An 18,843-nucleotide genomic window follows, 5' to 3' on the forward strand; every position below is an offset into this window, starting at 1 on the left:
TCCTCCGCCCGGGCGGGGGTCCGAGGTCCAGGTCCGGGGTCCGAGGTCCAGGTCCGGGGTCCGGGGTCCAGGTCGGGGGCGGGTCCGCGGCGGGATCCCCCGCACGCGCCTTGGTACGTCCCGGCCTACGGCGTCCGCGCGGGGCCGCAAGGGCTCGGCGGCGGCGTTCGCGTTCCTCGTGCCCGGCTGACTGACGCCGCGGGCGGGCGCGAGGCAGGTACAGCGCCCCCGCCGGGACGCGGGCGGAGTGCGGCAGGGCCCGCGCCCGCGCCCGCGCCGGACCCGCGCGAATCGGCGCCCCGAGCGCAGAGCTCGAGCCGCGTTTCAGCAACAAGTTGCGAGCCGGGTCTGGGGCGCGGAGAGCGGCCAGAGGGGCCGGGCAGGGGGCGGCCTCTCCGCCTGGAGCCGCTGCCCGCCGGCACTCGGAGGTCTCTGCGCAGAGTCCGAGGGACCCTCGAGGTCGCCGCCTGGCCCGGGTCGCCCGCACAGTAACGGTCCCGGCCCGGTAGCTGCCCGTATCCCTGGAGGCGGGCGGGCGCGGGGCGACCCAGCCGGTGGGGGGCTCCGGCCGTCGCCGCGGTCAGCTTGGCCCCGCTCCTGCCTTCTTCCCGGGGGAGGCGCTGGCGGCCCAGGCCCCAGTCCGCGCTCGGCCGGGCGGGCGCCTGTGACCCGGGAGCGCCCGCTCTGCGGGTCAGGGGGGCGCTCGGGGTGTTAGGGTTAGAGCGGAGACTTGAAGAGGCGGGACAGAGGCTCTGGGAGCTGGAGGCGGTGGGGGTTTAAAGGGAGCGGGGTGGGGGGGGTGGCGCTGTGTCTCGGGAAGTGGCTAGAGGTGAGCCCCCTGATCCTGTGACTGGCGGCTGGGGAGGGCCGTGTGCACCGAGAAGCAAGGAAGGCTCCCTGGAGGAGGCGAGCTTTGGACTGAGGAGGGTGGCCTAGGCACCTAGGCAGGGTCTCCTCACGTTTGCTGGCCTGGGGCGTCAGGGTCTCTGGTTGGGGTGGGTGGGCCCACCATGTTGGGTCCTAGGCGTCAGCTCAGAGTCCTCTTGGGGGGGGTGGTGGACTCTGACTGTAAGTCGAGGAGCATGGAGGTGGAGGTCCCAGGGTCCTGGGGAGGCTGGCCAGCGCTTCTGCCAGTCTGGAGTTTGGCTCTGGTCACCCTCCCCAGTGGCATTCACCGTCCCCCACCCTGCCACGTGCGGAGCCACGAGCAAAAGCCACTTCCCTGCCCTGCCTGCCCCCCCTTCCCAGGCTGACTGGACGCACATCCTGTCCCCGGCTGGGATGGGGCCTTGAGTCACAGTGGCCTGGGGTGGACCCAGGCTCAGCGGTAGAGGCGACCGTGTCTGCGGAGGTGAGGGGGACAGGCGGGGGACTCTGATAGAGCAGGGGTGGGTGCGTGCGGGCTTCCTGGGGGAGGGGCCCCTGGCCCACCGCACCCCGCTCTGGCCCACCGCACCCCGCTCTGGCCCAGCGGCTGTTTACTCCCAGAGACTGAGGGGCGGGAGAGCCAAGTTGACATTCCTGGAATTCTGAGAACTGCGTGTGGATTTGGAGGGGGACTCCTCCCTGCAGCTCCCTGGTTTCCCAGGAGGGGCTTGCTGAGGCCGCCAGCACACGTGTGCTCAGAGGCCCCTTGGGCACTTGGCCTCTGTGCCCACTCCGCCCTGGCTCAGGCCTGGCCAGGCTGGACCTGAGGACCCTGGGGGGGGCCTCACCTCAGCCTTCTCCCCCGCTGGGCCTTCTCCCTCCCTGTGGGTGCTGAGGGGGCAGGCTGGGCAGGGGCAGAGAGTGCCCCAAGGGCCTGGTGCACTTGTGAGGGCGCGGTGGGTGGGACAGGCCTGCGGCACGGCCCCTGGGAGTGAGCGCAGATGTGGCCCAGGCCTTGGGCTTGGCCTGGAGATGGGCAGGGAGAGTGAAGCGCTGGGTTTCCAAGGAGGGGGGTCCTGCCCCCACGGGTGGGGGCACAGGACCGGGGTGGGGGTGGTGTTCACATGTGGTCTGGAACCCGTGCGCCCTACTTCCTGCCAGAGGAGGGTCACTTCAGGGCAGGGGGGGACAAGGGGAAACCCGCGATCCGAGCTTCAGCCACTGAGACCCTGTGGCCCGGGTGTTGTCCTGGAAACGCCACCTAAGAGACGGAGCCGCCCAGGAGGCAGCTGACCCTGCGCCCCGTCCTGGACCACAGCGTCCGCCTCCCCTTCTGTAAGGGGGAGGGGGCGAGGGTCCCAGCGCAGCCCCGAGCGCCCAAGCTCTGGCGGCTCTGGGTAAGCTGTGCTCACACGTGGGGGGCGGCGTGGTGAGCGGGGTGCGTGGATGCCTCGTTGGGGTTTGACGGGGTCGCCCACCTGCTGCACCCGCGGTGACCCTCTGGGCCCCGGGGGCTGGGGTACCGGGCGGTGTTTGCAGACCAGCTGTGCAACCTAGTGACCCTGTGGACGGGCAGGGCCCTTGAGGATGGCCCGCTCGGCCATGCATGGGGCTCCCAGAGAGCACTGGTGTACAGGGGGCGGGCTGGAGTGTCGGTGCCCAGGTGGGGAAGAGAGCTCCCAGGTCCCGGGGTGGCGGGAGGGTCCTGAGGGGAGCCCCTGTCCTCGGGGTTGGCCTCACTGGGCCCGGGGAAGTGCTGGAGGCCCCTGGGTGGCCTCTTCCATGGGGACCTCTCTCCTGGAGGCAGTGTCTTCCAGGCCAGGGCGGAGAAGGCCTGTGGGCCTGGGTGCTTGCGTGCCCCTCCCCCAGGGTCGGGGGCTGAAGCAGCAGCAGGAAGGCGGCTTCGCAGGCCTGTTTGTGTTGGCGGGGCCTCCTGGCTCCTCGCAGCCGCCTCAGAGCCGGCAACCTGGGGGCCCGGGCTGGGCGGCCAGCTCGGCACCCTGAGCTGTGGGCACGCTCACCGGCTCTGCTGGGGCCCGCCCGCTGCAGGCCTCCAAGGTCGCCGGGCCAGCACTCAGGGTGTTCGGGGAGGTCTTTCTCTGAGCTGGGCCTCGGTCTGGCCAGGTAGGTGCCCACACTCCCCCGGGCTCCCTCCTGCCCCTGCCCCGGGCCCCGGAGGGTCCCAGAGACCCAGCCCGGGGCTGGCAGGCTGGGCAAGGGCTGTCTGGGCTTCTTGCTCTGCCCATCCTGATCGCCTGCTGCGTGTGTGATTCTGGGGACCCAGGCCTGTGCGATCCTGCACACGGAGGAGGCCCAGAGCAGGCCGGGGGCAGGAGGCTTCCTGGAGGAGGAGGCCGGGCCAGGTGAGGCGTGGGGACAGCCAGGTCCTGTCTGGCCCTGTAGCCGCCACCCCCACGACTGTAGGCTTGAGTCTGGGCTGCCCCGGATGGGGTGGGGCCCTGGGTTCACGGAGGGGCATGGCGGTCACCCGTGGAGGGTCCCGGGGCTGCACTGGGTGAGGGTCTAGAGGGGTCGGAGGCTGGGAGGGGTGCGGGTGGAGCTCCCCCTCAGGGCCTGGCTGGGAGGCCCATCTGCTGAGCCCAGGCCCGGGGGTTGCGGCTGTGGAGGCGGCCTCAGGGCTGGGGGCTGGGGGCGTGGGTTTCAGTGTCTGCAGTGTCGCTGTGAGCTCCGGAGAGGGGGCCCCCTCGCGCCCCTGCCCTCTGTACTCCTGGGCCTGAGCCCCTCCCTGGGCGCGTCCTCCCTGGGCGCAGGGGCACAGGGGTCGCTGAGGCGGGGGTGGGGTCCTGGGCCTGGTCTGGGTGCCTCCTTTCTCACAGTGGTGGGTGCTGGTCACCCCCCGAGTGAGGGAATGGGTCTCAGGCTGCCAAGCCTCCACCCGCTCCGTGGCTTCGCATCTGCCGCAGGTGTGGGTTTGAGAGGACGCGCAGCAGAGGGCGGCCCGGGAGCGGTGGGCAGGGCGGCAGGCACATGAGCCTTTGCTGTCTGCTGCCGGCTGCTGGAAGACCCCCAGCCCCCCACCCCGGCTGCAGGGAGCCCCTGTCCGAGGGGTCAGGCGTGGGGGCGGAGTGTGGCCTTGGCCCTCCTCCCCCGAAATACTTGGCTGGTAGGGGTGACAGAGTCCTCTCTTCATGCGAGTCCATTAAGTGCACATTAATGGGCCTCGTGACGCATCGTAGGCTGGCTCCGTGGGGAGGCTGGGGGCTCAGGGCGTCCGTCTCTGGGAAGCGGGAGGGCGTGGGGTGCAGGGCCCTGGGGGACGTGGACCATCAGGCTGGGCTCTGGGTTGTGGGGCCGCTGGGGGCTGGATGGCCTTCCGTCTGCTGACCACGTGTGTTGTCCGAGTGCAGCCCCGCGCGGGCACGCTTGTGCCTCCGGGCACCTCAGAGGGCGGGGAGGCAGCCCCCGGGCTGGGCCCTAAGTCTGAGCACATCGCCCCCTGCCCCCAGCCGCCCTCTCTCCCCGCAGGGGTCCTGCCCCGGGTGCAGAGCCCCTGCAGAGGCTGGGAACGAGCCGCAGCGTGGCCTCCACTCCGCCTGTCTTCCCTCCACAGAGCTGCGGCTTTGGCCTTGCTGACCGCTCACCTGCCGGCTGGCCAGCCCTCAGGACCACTGGGCACCGCCCGCCTTCTTCCCCGGTAAGCCAGGTAGGGCAGGGCCTCGCTGGTGGAGGTTCTCCTGGTCCCGGGACAGACGGGGACCAAGCCAGTCCGATGTGGCCCTCTCGGTGTGTGTCCCGCTGCTGGGGGAGCTGCTGGGCGCCGGGGGCGGGGTCCCGGGGCTCGCCGGGCCGTGTGCTCTCGTCCGTGTTCCCGCTGGCCCCAGCATCCTTGGTTGTCTCCAGGGTGAATCTCAGCTCAGGCTCAGCGGCTCACGGCGGGGGCCGGAGCAGGGTTTTAGAGACTGGAGAGGGTTTTCAGGAATTCTGGGGCGTTGGCATGGTGTTGGCCGAGTGAGGCAGGGGAGAGGGCACCCTGGGTGCTGGGTCCCTTGTGGCAACCAGCCAGCCTTGCGGTGGGCTGAAGGGTGGAGGGGAGGCTCCCGGCCCCCAGCCCTGTCCTCAGAGGCGCTGCCCTTCAGCCCGCCTGTGCCCACTGCGCCTCTCAGGGCCCTGAGTGGCCGTCCCTGGCTTGGGCATGTGGCCTGGCAGAGTTGGGCCAAGGGGAGGTGGCCAGAGGCTGCTGGGGCCACCAGGTCACCAGGTCACCAGGGGCCACTGCTGCCACTCGCAGTCTCTGCGGAGCCTGCGGGGACCCTCCACGGCTGGCCTCTCCACTGGGCCCGTGGTTGGCAGCGTGTCCCTTCTCGGGAGCCCAGCAGGGCTCAGGCTCGGTGTCCTCACTGTCGCTTTGTCGCCTCCCCCCAACTTCTTTTTCTCCCCTCCCCCTCCCCTCCCCGTTCCTTTCTTCCCTCTGAGTTCTGCTGACCTTGGGCGAGTTGAGTCCTTCCGTCCTCCGACTGCAGCTTCCTGCACCACCCGACAGGGTGGGTGCTGCCCTGCGTGGCCTTGGTGAGCGGGTAGACCCAGTCCAGGGCGGGGGCGTCCCTGCCTGTCGCACCACGCTCCCCGAGGCCGGGCCCCCTGCTGAACCGAGAGGAGGAGGGGGGCTGCAGGCAGGAGGGGCGGCGTCCAGGCCTCGGGCAGGGGTCTTCCCTCCACACCCAGGGCCTCCACCAGTGGGGTGGGCTGTGGGGGCACAGCAGAGGGGCGTCTGTCCCGTCTGCCTGCACAGCACCAGGGCACAGCACTCTGCCTGTGCAGGGGGCCTTGGAGCTCCAGTGTGCTGCCAGGGCTTGTGTGCAGGTGTCTGGGAGGGGCCGGAGTGATGTGATGGTCAGGGCACCTTCGTCAGAGATTATGGAGACTCTCCAAACAGTGGCAGCAGCATGTCCCACCCGCGAGGGGTCCTGTGTGACTGCACGTCGCACGTGCCCAGGAAGCCAGGACCAGGGCGAGGGCAGAGGGTCCCGCGGGCTCTGGGCCTGGAGGGGCTGCCAGCCCTGCACACGCCTGTGGCCTGCCTTGGGCCCAGTGATGACTCCCACACCCTGCCTGGCGGGCTGGCCGCCCTCCGGGCTCCCCCTGCCCAGGCCCTTCCCGGAGGCTTGTCCTTCCCCTCTGCCTGGTCTCCCGGGACCGCCCCCGGCTGGGGTCCCAGGCTGACCCATGGCCCCGCGCAGCCCTCGCCGGCCCGGGGTGCACCCCGGGTGTGTTCCGGCTGCGCCCCCTGCGCTGCCTCGATCGGGGCGGGGAGCCGGAGCTGCCCCACGTCGCCCCCAGGCAGCAAGTGGGTCACCCCTCATCTGCAAAGCGCTTTGCGTTTCGCGTGCGGTCGGAGGCCGCCGAACCCGGCCGCCAGCGGGGTCCCGGCGCGCTGCGGCTTCCGGGCAAGGCCGGGGCGTCGCGCCAGGGCTGAGCGCTGCCGGCCCCGCGCGCCCAGCCCCCGCGGGCGCTCGGCGGGCGGGCGGAGGAGCGGCGGGCGGGGCGCGCCGGGGCGGGGGCCGCGCGGGGCGGACCGGGGGCGGGCCGGGGCTGCGATTGGCCGGCGCGGGGCGGGGCGGCCAGAGCGGCGGGGCGGGGTCCGCGCGAGCCGCGCGGGCCGGGCAGGCCGGGGCTGCGGCGCGCGGGCAGGTGTCCGCGGCCCGCCGCGGGTCCTAGCGGAGCGGCGCGCCGGGTGTCCCCGCGGGCCGGGGCGGGGAGCCCGGCGGCCCCGCGCGATGCGCCGCTCGAGCACGGACGAGTCCACGTACCGGCGCAGCCCGTCGCCGCCGGGCAAGGAACCGGGCTTCGCGCGCGGCGGCCCCTTCTTCGGCCTGCACGCCAGCCCCGGCCCCAAGGCGGCCCAGGCGCGCTACACGTCGCCTAAGGGCAACAAGTACGTGGTCTTCTACCTGGACCTGTCCTTCATCTTCCTCCTAGAGCTGAAGCGCTGCAGCATGGCGCGCGGCTGCCTGCAGGGCGTCAAGTACCTCATGTTCGCCTTCAACCTGCTCTTCTGGGTGAGTGGCGGCGGGCCCGGGTCGCCGCTCCCGCTGGGGGGTGTGGCGGGACACTCGGGACGCTGGCTGGGGGTGTGTCTGGGATCGCTGGGGCCAGGGCAGCGCGGCTCCTGGGGGTTCCGGTACTGCTGGGGTCCGCCAAGTCTGCACCCTGGGCGGCCGCCCTGCATCTCCTCCGCTCTGTCTCTTGCTGAGACTGGACGTGTCCCACACCTGCCATGGGGCAGCGTGGGGCTCCGCTCCTGCTCTCTGCCGGGCCGCTGGCTCCTTCTCCGCCGTGCCCTCGCTCTTCGTGGGCACAGCCTCCCAAGCAGACCCGCCTTCCTGGCTCCAGGGACCGCACTTGCAGAGGGGCTGGGGGCTGGTGGGGCTGGGAGGGCGAGCCCTCCTCTGGACCGGCTCCTGGGCAGGACAGGGGCTGGGGGCCAGCGGGAGGGCTGTCTGGCCCTCTGCTGCACCTCCAGCCAGGTGGGGGGCTTCTCTAACTTTCTCTAAGGTGGCTGGGTTTGCTCAGATGAGGTGCTTGTGTCCAGGGTCAGAGCTGTTGGTGCTACAGGGGGGCCCCGTCCCTCGAAAAACCCCAACACTGGAGGACAGAGTTGCCGTCCAGACCCAGGTGGGGGGGCTGGGCGTGCCTGCGGGGGTGTCACACTTGCACGGGGAGCAAACCCGGCCGGGCCTGGGGTCCCACAGCCGGGCTGCAGGGCCTGTGGGGAGATGATGCCAAGGTCACAGCCGCTCCATTGCTAATTCCTGATGCGGCTCTCCTTCCATGGTGAGAGCATGGGGGTGTGGCTGTCCTTCCTGCGGGGGCTCTGGACCCCAGAAGGAGGCCACCCACTGTAAACTCGTTCGCCTGAGCTCCACTTACCGCAAAAGGCTCAGAAAGCACCACCTTGCTGTACCTCCTGCCTCTCCTGGGCTCTAGCCTAAGAAGTACGAGGTCGCTGGGAAGAGGGGGAGGCTCCTGCCCCAGTTGCCCACCTCCCCAGGGGTCACTCAAAAGGTCGTTCTCTGCAAGGAGCTCCTGGGAGGGGCGGGCCTGGAGCTGAGAAGCCCCCAGAGGCCAGGAGCGAGCAGCAGAGGCAGCTGAGGCTGCGCTCTGCCCAGGAGTGGGGGGTGCGGCTGTCTCCTCCTCACGGGGCCCTGGCCAGGAGCAGGGGCACCAACCAGGTTCGGGGGCACTGGCCAGGACCGGGGGGCGGGCACCGACCAGGAGCAGGGCACCGGCCAGGAGCGTTGGACACCGGCCAGGAGCGGGGGGCTGCGGCCAGGAGCAGGGGGCACCAGCCAGGAGCGGGGGGCTGCAGCCAGGAGTGGGGCACCGGCCAGGAGCGGGGGGCACTGGCCAGGAGTGGGGGGCGGGCACCGGCCAGGAGTGAGGGGTGGGCACCGGCCAGGAGCGGGGGGCTGCGGCCAGGAGCGGGGGGCTGCGGCCAGGAGTGGGGGGTGGGCACCGGCCAGGAGTGGTGGGCACTGGCCAGGAGCGGGGGGCACCAGCCAGGAGCGGGGGGTTGCGGCCAGGAGCGGGGGGCAGGCACCGGCCAGGAGCGGCGGGCACTGGTGTGGCGAGCGGCGGGCAGCTGGCAGGGTCAGTCTGCCCCGGGCAGCGTGACGGGAGAGGGCTGCAGGTGGCCGTGTGACTGGTGAGCAGGAAGGGCGGTGGGCGGATGGGGGATGGGCGGGGGCGGAGGGAGTTCCCGGGGAGGCAGGACCTGCTTCTCCACCTGCCCCCGCCCCGCCTTCTCAGAGCCGGGGTATCTGCTTGTTGGGAGGAGGAGAGGGGGCCCTCGAGGGGCCTGCCCGGGGGGCAGCCCCCCAAAAGGCCCGGCAGAACTGTCTCTGCCCTGTGAACCCCGAAGGCGCCTCCAGCCCAGCTGCAGGGCGGACACGCTCCAGTGATTCCTGCCCTGGGTGCCATCCTCAGCCCTGGAAAGAACAAGTCAGGAACCCCTGGGGACCCTCTCCAGGGCTAGAAAATCCAATCCCTTTATTATCCAATTACACTTCCCGGCCAGGTGCCCTGGCCCGGGGGCTGGCTTGGTCCCTCCACACCCCACCTTGGTGCCTGGCGGGGATCTGCAGTCGGAGAGAGGACCCCCAGGAAACACTGAGGCCAGGGGTGGTGAGCATGGCTGGGGGGCTGGCCGGACCCCACCCCGCTGGGCCCAGTGCAGGTGTCAGCCGGGCCCTTGCTGCTGCTGACGGGGCTGCGGAGGGGGCAGAGCCCCCCTTTCTCGGGATCGGCACGTTGCTCTCTGGGGGTGCTGAGCCCCCACTGGAGGTATGTTTTGCCCCGGTGTTTCCCACTCGGGAGCAGCTGAGGGAGGTGGGACGCCGCTCGCAGGTCAAGCTGCAGTGCCCCTGGGGCCCCCTCTTGCGCCCGCAGCCCAGCAGGGCACACTTGCCTTTGAGTCACCCCAGAGCCCCCTTCTCCACTGCAGACCCAGCGGGCCCACCTCGCACCCGGCTCTCTCCGCCTGGGCCTAAGCCAGCCTCCCCAGAAGCGCCTCCTGCCCCTCCTGTCCGTCCCGGGGTCCTGGCTGAGTGTGGGGAGGGGGCTGGCTCTGGAGGCTACCGTGCTCTGCTGGACGGGTCTTCCCTGGGGGCTCCTGGACGGGGGCCGGAAGGGCCGCGCTGGGACCTCCAGCTGCAGGTGCTCGTGTGAATCTGCTGGGTCTTGTGTGGCCTGCAGGTCAACAGCGTGGCTCAGGAGAGTCGATGGTATCCTCGGTGCTTGCGAAGGGGTGCCCTGAGATGGAGCAAGGCCCAGGTGGGCTGCAGGGGGCACAGGGTGGGGTGAGGCCCAGGTGCTGGCCAACCCCCAGACTGTCCACCCACCCAGGGCCGCCGGGCCCTCCAGGGGAGGCACAGCCCCACTGGGGACACCGCCGCCTTCCAGGGGCACCGCTACCTTCCAGGCGTGCAGGCGGTGGGCAGCTTAGGGCTGGGGTCCCTGAGTCAGGGGGATCCCCTGGGGAGGAGGGCTGTGTGCGGGGATTGGGAGGTGCGGTGGGGCTGAGCAGCCCCTGGGCACTCTCCCTGCCCCTCCCCAGCTCTGGGGGGTGCTCAGGGCTCCCCGGGGTAGTTTCTGCAGCCACGGGGGTGGTCTTGGTGGTGGGGGTGGTCCTGAATGGAGGCAGGGCTGGTTCTGAAAGGCGAAGATGCTCCCATGACTGGCTGGGCCTCAGCCTGCAGCCGGCTGCTCCCGGGCGTGGTTAGCTTTGCTGCGTCCCCCAGCCCTGTCCAGGCAGGAGCGCTCCCTGCCCTGGCTCCCCCGCAGCGCGGGCCGGGCCTCCCTGGTTCCCTGGGCAAGTCCTACTCTCTGTGGATCCTGTGTCCCCCACCACCAGCCCAGGGGGCGCCTGGTTTCCCCCTTGAGGAGCTGCAGACTGAGGCCTAGGCTCTGGTCCCGGTCTCCCAGAACGGTGAGAGAGGGCCCGAGGGCCAAAGGGCTCTGCGGACCTGGGACCGCCTCCGCTGGCACCCCTGCCCTCGGGGAAACAGGCCAAGGGGCCCTGCTGGAGGCAGGGCCTCAGCCCCCGTGACTGCTCTTGGCTCGGGCTTTTTGGGGGGGCGGTGCTGGGGGAGGCTGTGTGTCCTGGTTCCGCTTTCTTCCTGCAGCAGGGAGGGGGGGGGTGGTGGGGGTCCTGCTGCCGGCGACCACGAGCCAGGGTGGGTGGTAAGAGTGTGGGAAGCCGGGGTCCTTGGCTGTCCCGGTCAGGTCAGGGGTCAGGATGCCCCAGGACGGCTGTCCCGCCTGAGGCCCATCTCTGGGGCCAGCAGCTGGAAGACAGGGCCTCTGCGGCCCGGGGTTGGTCCCCTGTGGCGGCAGCGGTGGGTCTCCCTGTCCCACCCCTACCAGCACACCAGCCCCCTCTGATCAGGGATTCGGTGGCTTCTCACATGGGTGGGGGTGGCAGCAGTTGGTCAGAGACCTCGGGAGCTGTTTGGGGCAGAGAGGTGTGGCTTCAGCCCCTAAGGGGGCCAGGGGGCAGTGGAGAGGCCCCGGGGCCTGTGTGGGGGTGCAGCCCTAGCTCCCTGCTGAGGTCCCGCCCGTCTGCTCCCCAGCTGCCCCGGAAGGGCAGCCCCCTCCTCTCGGACACCGGTCTGGGGGCGGGGTCTGTGGGCTGGCGCCGGCCCCTCTCTCGCAGCCTGGAGGGACGCAGGGCTTTCTGGAGTGTAAGGAAAACAATAACAGTCAGTTGCATAGATTCTTTGTTTATGGCCGCGCGGCACGTGGGCTTCGAGTTCCCAGACTGGACCAGGGATTGTGCCCACTGCTCTGCAGGTGCAGAGTCTTCCCCGCTGCGCCGCTGGGGCAGCCCCTTCGTTGCACAGAGTTTCCGCTCCCCACCAGGGTGGTGCCCGAGCCCCGGCATTCAGGCCCCCAGCCCCTACCCTGGGCACCTGCAGACCTGATTTCTAGCCCAGGGGACAGGTTTTTCCACCCTTGAACTTCACAGAGATGGGCTCCTCCCTTCCCCTGGGGCTGTTCTTGGCTGGGAGGGGGATGTCACCCCACTGTGCCCGGCCCCACCCCCGAGATGGTGCCAGCTGCCTGGTGAGGGGCTTCTGACACACACTTGGCCCCTGTGGGCACCTGGCCCTTCACCCCGTTCCAAGGATCGGGCCAGCTGCCCGGCCATCTGCCATGCCGAGCCACGTGACTGGAGGGCTGGCGCCCCCGTGGGCCTCACCAAGGGGCCCCACCTGCCTAGCCCTAGGCCAGTCCCCCAAAATATGGACAAGAAAAGAGACAGCAGGAGGTGGGGAGCGCGTGCCAGGCTGGGCACAGAGGGTAGGGTGTGCACTCCAGCTGTGAGATGGAGACAGGATGGCCCTGGGGACTGCAGGGGTGGGATGGGGGGTCTGGGGGGTGCTGCCGTGGAGTGGGGGTCTGCTCCTGGGCCCCAGCAGGGCTGGGGAGGGGCAGGGAGGACACAGTGGGATGGGGTGGGGTGGTGTCCCTTGCCTGCTGCTGCCCGCGGGCCCGTCCTGGGAGGGACCTCAGGCGCTTCTGCGTTGCTCGTCCGTCTGGGTTTCACAGGGCCCGTTTCCCCCGTACTCGGAGGCTGTAATCTTCCTGCCAAAATGTTTTAAAAGCTGCCTACACAGAAGCAGCTTCACAATTACAGGTAATTTTCTTACCCACGTGCCCGCATCGCGTTCGCGCGGTTGTTGGTGGCTGGTCTGTGCCTGAGTGCGGAGGGCTGGGTGACGTGTCTGGGTGTCACCGTGGCCCAGGTCCGCATCACGGCGTGTGTGAGGCTGCCCCGGGTGATGCCCTCCCGGGCGGGCCCAGCCCTGCAGGACGCTCCCCCCAGATGGCCTCCCGTGACCCTCCCCAGGTCCCCGCGGGGCCAGGGGCTCGGAGGCGCTTGTCCTGTGGACCAGAGCTGTCTGTGCCGACCTCAAGGGCGGAGCCAGCTGGCTGGCTGTTGGGTTTTAGAGGAAGGTGCTCCCCTCTGCTCAGAGGCAGCCCCACACCCCCCACCAGCACCAGCCTCGGGGCTTGGCCTGGGCTGAGCCCCTGGAGCGGGAGAGGGTGTGCCCGGTCAGCAGGGATGGGCAGGCGTGGGACCAGGGTGCCTGCTTCGGCTTCTTCTGGGGGGCAGCCCCTGCCCCTGACCTGGGTCCCCCCTCTGCTGCGACGCTGGGTGGAGGCCGGGGGAGACCGTCCGTGTGTGTGGCCCACATGGGCACCCGGAGAGCCCATGGGCCTGGGGTGGCCCTGAGCACCCGTGTCCTGCCCGTCGGCTGGTGGGAGGGCTCGTGACCCGCACCCGTCCCAGCCTCTTCAGGGTGCCCTGATGGCGCCCCCAGGCAGGGGCGAGTGCCCTGCTGCCTCAAGTGGCCTTGCCTGAGGTCAGCACTGTGGACAGCTCTGTCCCTGCACCCGGTGGGGGCCTGCCACATGGGGGTCATCCCTCTCCCACAGGAGGGGCGCACACACGCGTGCACACATCTCCTTATGGGGACACAGGCACGTGTGCACACGTCTCCTTATGGGGACACACTCACGTGTGCACACGTCTCCTTATGGGAACATACACACACACTTTCACACATCTCCTTATGGGGACACGCTCACATCTCCTTATGGGGACACGCTCATGTGTGCACACGTCTCCTTATGGGAACACATGCACGTCTCCTTACGGGGACACATGCACGTGTGCACACGTCTCCTTATGGGAACATACACACACACTTTCACACGTCTCCTTACGGGGACACACGCACGTGTGCACACGTCTCCTTATGGGAACACACACTCTCACACGTCTCCTTACGGGGACACATGCACGTGTGCACATGTCTCCTTATGGGAACACACACTCTCACACGTCTCCTTATGGGGACACACACATGTGCACACATCTCCTTATGGGGACACACACGTCTCCTTAGGGGACGCTCACATCTCCTTATGGGGACACACTCACGTGTGCACACGTCTCCTTATGGGAACACACACTCTCACACGTCTCCTTACGGGGACACACTCACGTGTGCAGTCTCCTAATGGGGACACAACACACATGTGTCCTTATAGCCAGCAGACCCTGCCCAGCCTGGACACACACACAGACACACACTTCCTTACGGTCAACAGACCCTGCCAGCCTTGGGCTTGAGCTCCCATTTTATCTTGGGGCATCCCCGAGGCTTCAGAGTCCCAGCTGGCTCTGGCCCCCCACCCCTCTGGCCGCCCCCGCCCCCCCAGGGCCAGGTGTCTCCCCGGATTCATCACCGCCTGGCCTCCCCTGCCTCTTCCTCCTGTTTGAATCGATTTTTGTAAGGAGCAATTATGAAGTTCAGTAAAAGCTGCAGTGGTCGGGGGAGCGGGCCAGGGAGTGGGCTGGTGTGGGCTTGGGGGCAGCCCCTCCGGGGGGACGGCTGGGGCCGAGGATGCATGGGGGGACCCAGTGCGGCCGGCAGGCCAGGTGGTCAGCTGGCGCCTGGCGGGCTCCTCACCCGCGCCCCCCTCTGCGCCCTGGCCCAGCTGGGCGGCTGCGGCATCCTGGGCGTGGGCATCTGGCTGGCGGCCACGCAGGGGAACTTCGCCACCCTGTCCTCCTCCTTCCCGTCGCTGTCGGCCGCCAACCTGCTCATCGTCACTGGCGCCTTCGTGATGGCCATTGGCTTCGTGGGCTGCATCGGGGCCATCAAGGAGAACAAATGCCTCCTGCTCACCGTGAGTCCAGTGGGGGAGCAGGCCGGGCAGGGGGTGGCCCTGACAGACACAGGCGCACGTGTACACGTGCCCCCACACGTGTGCCAGGCACAGCCCCTCTGACTGGCACTGGGCCTGTTTTCTCCGAGACCCCCTCCCAGCTCCTGTCCCAGCCCTCTCAGCCCCCAGGACCCTGTGCGGGGCGGGTGGGGCCGTCCGTGCGAGCCAGGTGGGCCGCACGGCTGAGGCTGGCGGTCCCGGCCCGCAGTTCTTCGTGGCCCTGCTGCTGGTGTTCCTGCTCGAGGCCTGCATCACCATCCTCTTCTTCGCCTACACTGACAAGGTACAACTGCCCCATGGCGGGCACGGGGCTGCACCCTCCCAGAGGCAAGGGGGCGGGAGGGGCTGAGAACCGACCCTAGGGACCCTAGCTCTGCATGGACAGACGCCGGGCCCAGCCCGGCTCTGGTTACAACCGCAGGTCCTGGCGGCCAGGCCTGGGGGGGACAGCAGGGCCTCGCAGGCTCCAGAGGGTCTGAGCGCCCAGGCGGCCCGTCTTCAGCTGCGCGTCAGCTCGATGGGGATGTCTCCCACCCCCTGCTGTTGCTTAATGACACATGTGAGGGTGCACTTACATGTTTTATTCTCTGGCTATACCCCAAGACTTACTTTTTGTTCATCTGGTTTAGCTCTGGCTACTGGAGCTCTGTGGCTCCCACATCCCTTACCTGCTCCTCCAACACCTCTGCTAAGAGACACTCCCCACATCTATCCTGGGGGGCCCCTGCCCCAGCCCTGGAATCTGCCACTTCTCCAGGGAGCCTGGTTCCTTTATGGAGAACGAACGGTCTTAGTAACCAAGATCTGGGCCTTGTTGGCCAGCCACGCAGAGCCGTGGGTCCCGGTGGGCGTGTGCAGACGCTGCCCTGGGTGTTCGGTGCCTGTCTGTCTCCATCTGCAAGTTAACTGCCATAAGCTCGTGCTGATGCGTCTGACTCGGATCCCGTGATTAGCACCACGAGAGGCCCAGGGAGACTTTGGGGTGCCAGAGCTTGGTGGTGCCTTCTGGGAGGGGTGACTGCAGGGAGGTGGACAGAGGGCACCGGGGGCCAGCGTGGGCGCGGGTCTGGCCGAGGTAGGTGGAGCTGGCCGCAGCGTGGCCCTGCCATCCTGCAGATCGACAGGTACGCCCAGCGGGACCTGAAGAAGGGCCTGCACCTGTACGGCACCCCAGGCAACGTGGGCCTCACCAACGCCTGGAGCATCATCCAGACCGACGTGAGGCGGGGCGGGACAGGGGCCGGCCTGGTGTGGCCGGGGGAGGGGGAGGGCGGGACCCCTCCGCGCACAGTCCCAGCCCACCTCTCTCCCGCAGTTCCGCTGCTGCGGGGTCTCCAACTACACCGACTGGTTCGAGGTCTACAATGCCACACGCGTTCCTGACTCCTGCTGCCTGGAGTTCAGCGAGAGCTGCGGGCTGCACGCACCCGGCACCTGGTGGAAAGCGGTGAGTCTGTGCCCTCCGGCCAGCCACGGCCCAGGCCCCTGGGGGCGAAGGGCCGACCTCGCCGCCCCCGTGACGCCGACTCTTCCTCCAGCCGTGTTATGAGACCGTGAAGATGTGGCTCCAGGAGAACCTGCTGGCCGTGGGCGTCTTTGGGCTGTGCACGGCCCTGGTGCAGGTAGGAGGGGCCCCACCCCAGTCCTGAGCCCGAAGAACAGGGCAGCAGAGGAGCCTGGGTCCCCAGCAGAGGTGCAGGGGGCCTCCTGGGGGATTGTCAAAGACGGCATCCACGGGGAGGTGACCTGTGACACCTCAGGGACAGACTCCTGAGCTGAGGGTCTGATCTCCTCGTGGACGGAAGCACAGCCTGGGTGCCTCTGCTGAGGTCTGTGCACCAGCTGTGTCCCCACACCCCTGCCCAGGGTTCTGGGGGGAGGGGGTGGTCCCAGGACTGCCCAGTGCGGAGTGAAGGCGGGCAGTGCAGACCCTGGTGAGGCCCGGCCGGCCAGCCCTAGCTCCCCAGCTTTCATGCAAGACCTGAGTGCCAGCCCCAGGGGTAGCACCAAGCAGTGTCAGGGCAGCCCGTTTCTGGAGTGCAGGCAGAGGTCACAGCCAGACACTCCCAGAGGGGTGATCGCAGTCAGACAGAGGAGTGGAGGGCAGCTGTTGGGGGCCCAGCCTGGAACTCCTAGGCCCTGAGACCAGCGGGGCCCAGGGTGGCCAAACCCACTCCAAGGGGAAAGCGGGTCTGGGTCCGGCCCACGGGGCGCCTCTAGGCCCCCAGGCCCGAGGCTTCCCCGGGGGCCACTGGCCGTGGTCCTGAGCGGCCCTGCCCGGCCCCTGCTGTCCCCGCAGATCTTGGGCCTGACCTTCGCCATGACCATGTACTGCCAGGTGGTGAGGGCAGATGCCTACTGTGCGTAGCCGCCAGCTGCCCACCACCCTGCTTCGCTGCCAAAGGACGTCGCCCACCCCGCCGCCCCCCCAGGAGCTGGACCTCTCACCAGCCTGGGCCTGGGAGCCCCTAGGACTCCTGGCCTCAGGAGCGCTGTACCCAAGCGGGCGTGGGGCTGGGGTCCACGGGGGCTTCTGGCGCTTTTCTTGCCCAAGTGTTCTCCAGGGCAGTGTTTCCCCACCAGCCCTGTCTGGGTTGGGGTGGGAGATGAGAGGCTCCCCGCTGGCCCTGGTGCTGGAGACAGGCTGCAGGCTGCTCCCCCACACCCCACAGCGGGGCCACGGCAGGCTCCGGGCACGTCTAATAAAGTGTGGGCAGCAGCCCCCCCACCCCGTGTGTCTCAGTGCCTGACCCCGGGGAGCCACACCCAGGCGGACCCTGTGGGCCCTGCACCCACTCCCACTGCCTGGTGCTTGGAGCGGGGCTCCTGGACGGGTGTGGCCCCCCTGCCTGCACGGGTCGGCAAGGAGGCCCGGGGGGTGGGCTCCACGCTGTGGCAGAGGGGCCCCGAGTCTTGCTGACCCACCTGTGGCGGGTGCTGTGGGCGCTCCGTCTCCGTGCCCCCGCTCCTGACTTGGGGGTGCTCCCCCAGCCTCAGGGCCGCCGCCTCCCCCAGGGGTGTCCTGAAATGGAGCTCAGCCCCCCCTTTCCCCTTCGTTCTGTTCTCGTCTTGTTCCTGAAAGCTTCATCCCTAAGTGTCACTCGTGGGTTTTGTGAATAAAATGGGCTGTCGGGATGGAAACAGCCGTCACAGGGCCCAAACTGGGGAAACGGCTGAAGTGCACGGAGGTACCTCGGAGACGGGGATGGGACTCCTGGGCGTGGAGGCTGGGGGGGGGCACTCTCTGGGGCACCTAACCCCCTGCCCCCGGCCCGTGGCAGGCTGCTCGGCCTCCAGCCCCTCCCCCAGCGCCCGCAGGCCCACCCTGCCAACCACCCCCACATCCCTGCAGTGCGGCAAACCTGCCCTGAGGACACCTGGCCGGCCACTTACTACCGCACAGCTCAGACCACCAGGGCGCCTGGCCCCTCCCGGCCGCCCACCCCGTCCCATCCCATCCCCATGTCCCCCCCGTCCTCCGTGGAAACCCCCAGAACACCAGGGATGGTCAGAAGTAACAGCAGATCACACCTGGGAACGTCTAGGCGCCACAGGAAGCAAGTGGAAGTGAGAATGTTCCAGCCAAGCCGTCCCCCAGCCCCGCTGGCGCCCTCTGCCCCGTGCCCACGGCCCGCTCACGCCCCTGTCCACCTCCGCCTACGAGGCCCCTGCGTGGTGGGCTCTGCCGCCCGTGTCTCGGGGACGACTGGCAGGCCCCCGACTCCGCTTCCCCTCTGGCTCCACGGGACGCAGGGGGCCCTTGTCTCCAAGGCCACCCTGCCCGCAGCCTTGTGTGGGTCCCCTGCCTCTGGGGGGTTCCCGGGCTCCCCCTTCCCTGTGGATGCCCGCAAGGGTACAGTGCCAGGCCCGCCTTCCCAGCTCCCTGTGCCCTTTGCTGGTTCCCTCATTCTCCAACCCAGGCCGAGGAGCCTTCTGCCTGGTGTCAGATCACCCCCCGTCTCTACATCCACAGGTACTGACCACGCTGACTCCATGGTGGGTCTGTCCCCTACACCAGAACCCAGGGCCCCTCCCGGCCCAGTCCTCACCCTTCCACCCAGCTCCTCACAGCACGGGGACCAGCCAGTGCCTACAGCCTCACCCCTGGGGGCCCGGCAGGGTGGGGCCTGGGGGGGCATTGGACCCACCATCTCAAAGAGCCCATCCGCACCCACTGACCTAAATGGGGTGCCCAGGCGGGCTGCCCCTCAGCCAGTCTGGGGTCTTCTGTGAGACCCACACCACAAGCTGCAGGGCTCTTCCTCGGGACAGCTTGCGAGGGTCCAGCCGGGCCACGACCCCGAAGATGAGACCTAGCCTCTTAGAACCCCCCCAGCAAGCTCCCCAGGGCCGCGCCCGCGCTCACGGCCATTATCTGGCCAGCAGCACTGTCACAGAGGGACCCTCTGCGTGGAGCCGGTGGGCCTGGTCAGCTGTCCTTCAACTCCCAGCAACAGCACTTCTTCCCAACATGCCCTCCTGGTAGAACAGCCATACCTGGGGGCAGCGGCCCGCAGTGAGCTGTCAGTGGCCACAGCCTACGCCCTGCCCTGGGGGTGGGGCCTGCCTCTCTGAGCCTTGGTTTCCGCAATGTGCCTCCACGCCTCTGCCACGTGGTGCCCAGCAAGCTCCTGGGCAGGCAGGCCAGGTCGCTTTGTGTGGCCCTGGGGTGACACCTGCCTGAGCGTCCACAAGCAGGGCACCTGGGGTTGCCCTGGA

General features: G+C 69.2%; 1 protein-coding gene across 9 annotated transcripts; it reads left to right on the plus strand.

The window, feature by feature from the left end:
- Window positions 1–137: 137 nt before the first annotated feature.
- Window positions 138–17,265, plus strand: TSPAN4 (tetraspanin 4). 9 transcript variants are annotated; one of them, XM_070359678.1, is made up of 9 exons: window positions 138–217; window positions 4,439–4,531; window positions 6,805–6,884; window positions 13,894–14,085; window positions 14,333–14,407; window positions 15,241–15,342; window positions 15,440–15,571; window positions 15,663–15,746; window positions 16,424–17,265. In XM_070359678.1, exons 3-9 carry the CDS (start codon window positions 6,822–6,824, stop codon window positions 16,490–16,492), a joined length of 717 nt encoding a protein of 238 aa, XP_070215779.1. In that variant the 5' UTR covers window positions 138–217; window positions 4,439–4,531; window positions 6,805–6,821; the 3' UTR covers window positions 16,493–17,265. The 9 variants fall into 9 exon arrangements, with proteins under 9 accessions (XP_070215779.1, XP_070215775.1, XP_070215777.1 ...); XM_070359674.1 differs by having other exon boundaries at window positions 4,439–4,522; XM_070359676.1 differs by lacking the exon at window positions 138–217 and adding an exon at window positions 240–505.
- The last annotated feature ends 1,578 nt before the right edge of the window (window positions 17,266–18,843 follow it).

The sequence above is a fragment of the Bos mutus genome, chromosome 22 (assembly GCF_027580195.1).
Source record: "Bos mutus isolate GX-2022 chromosome 22, NWIPB_WYAK_1.1, whole genome shotgun sequence".
In the NCBI taxonomy this organism is placed as follows: Eukaryota; Metazoa; Chordata; class Mammalia; order Artiodactyla; family Bovidae; genus Bos; species Bos mutus.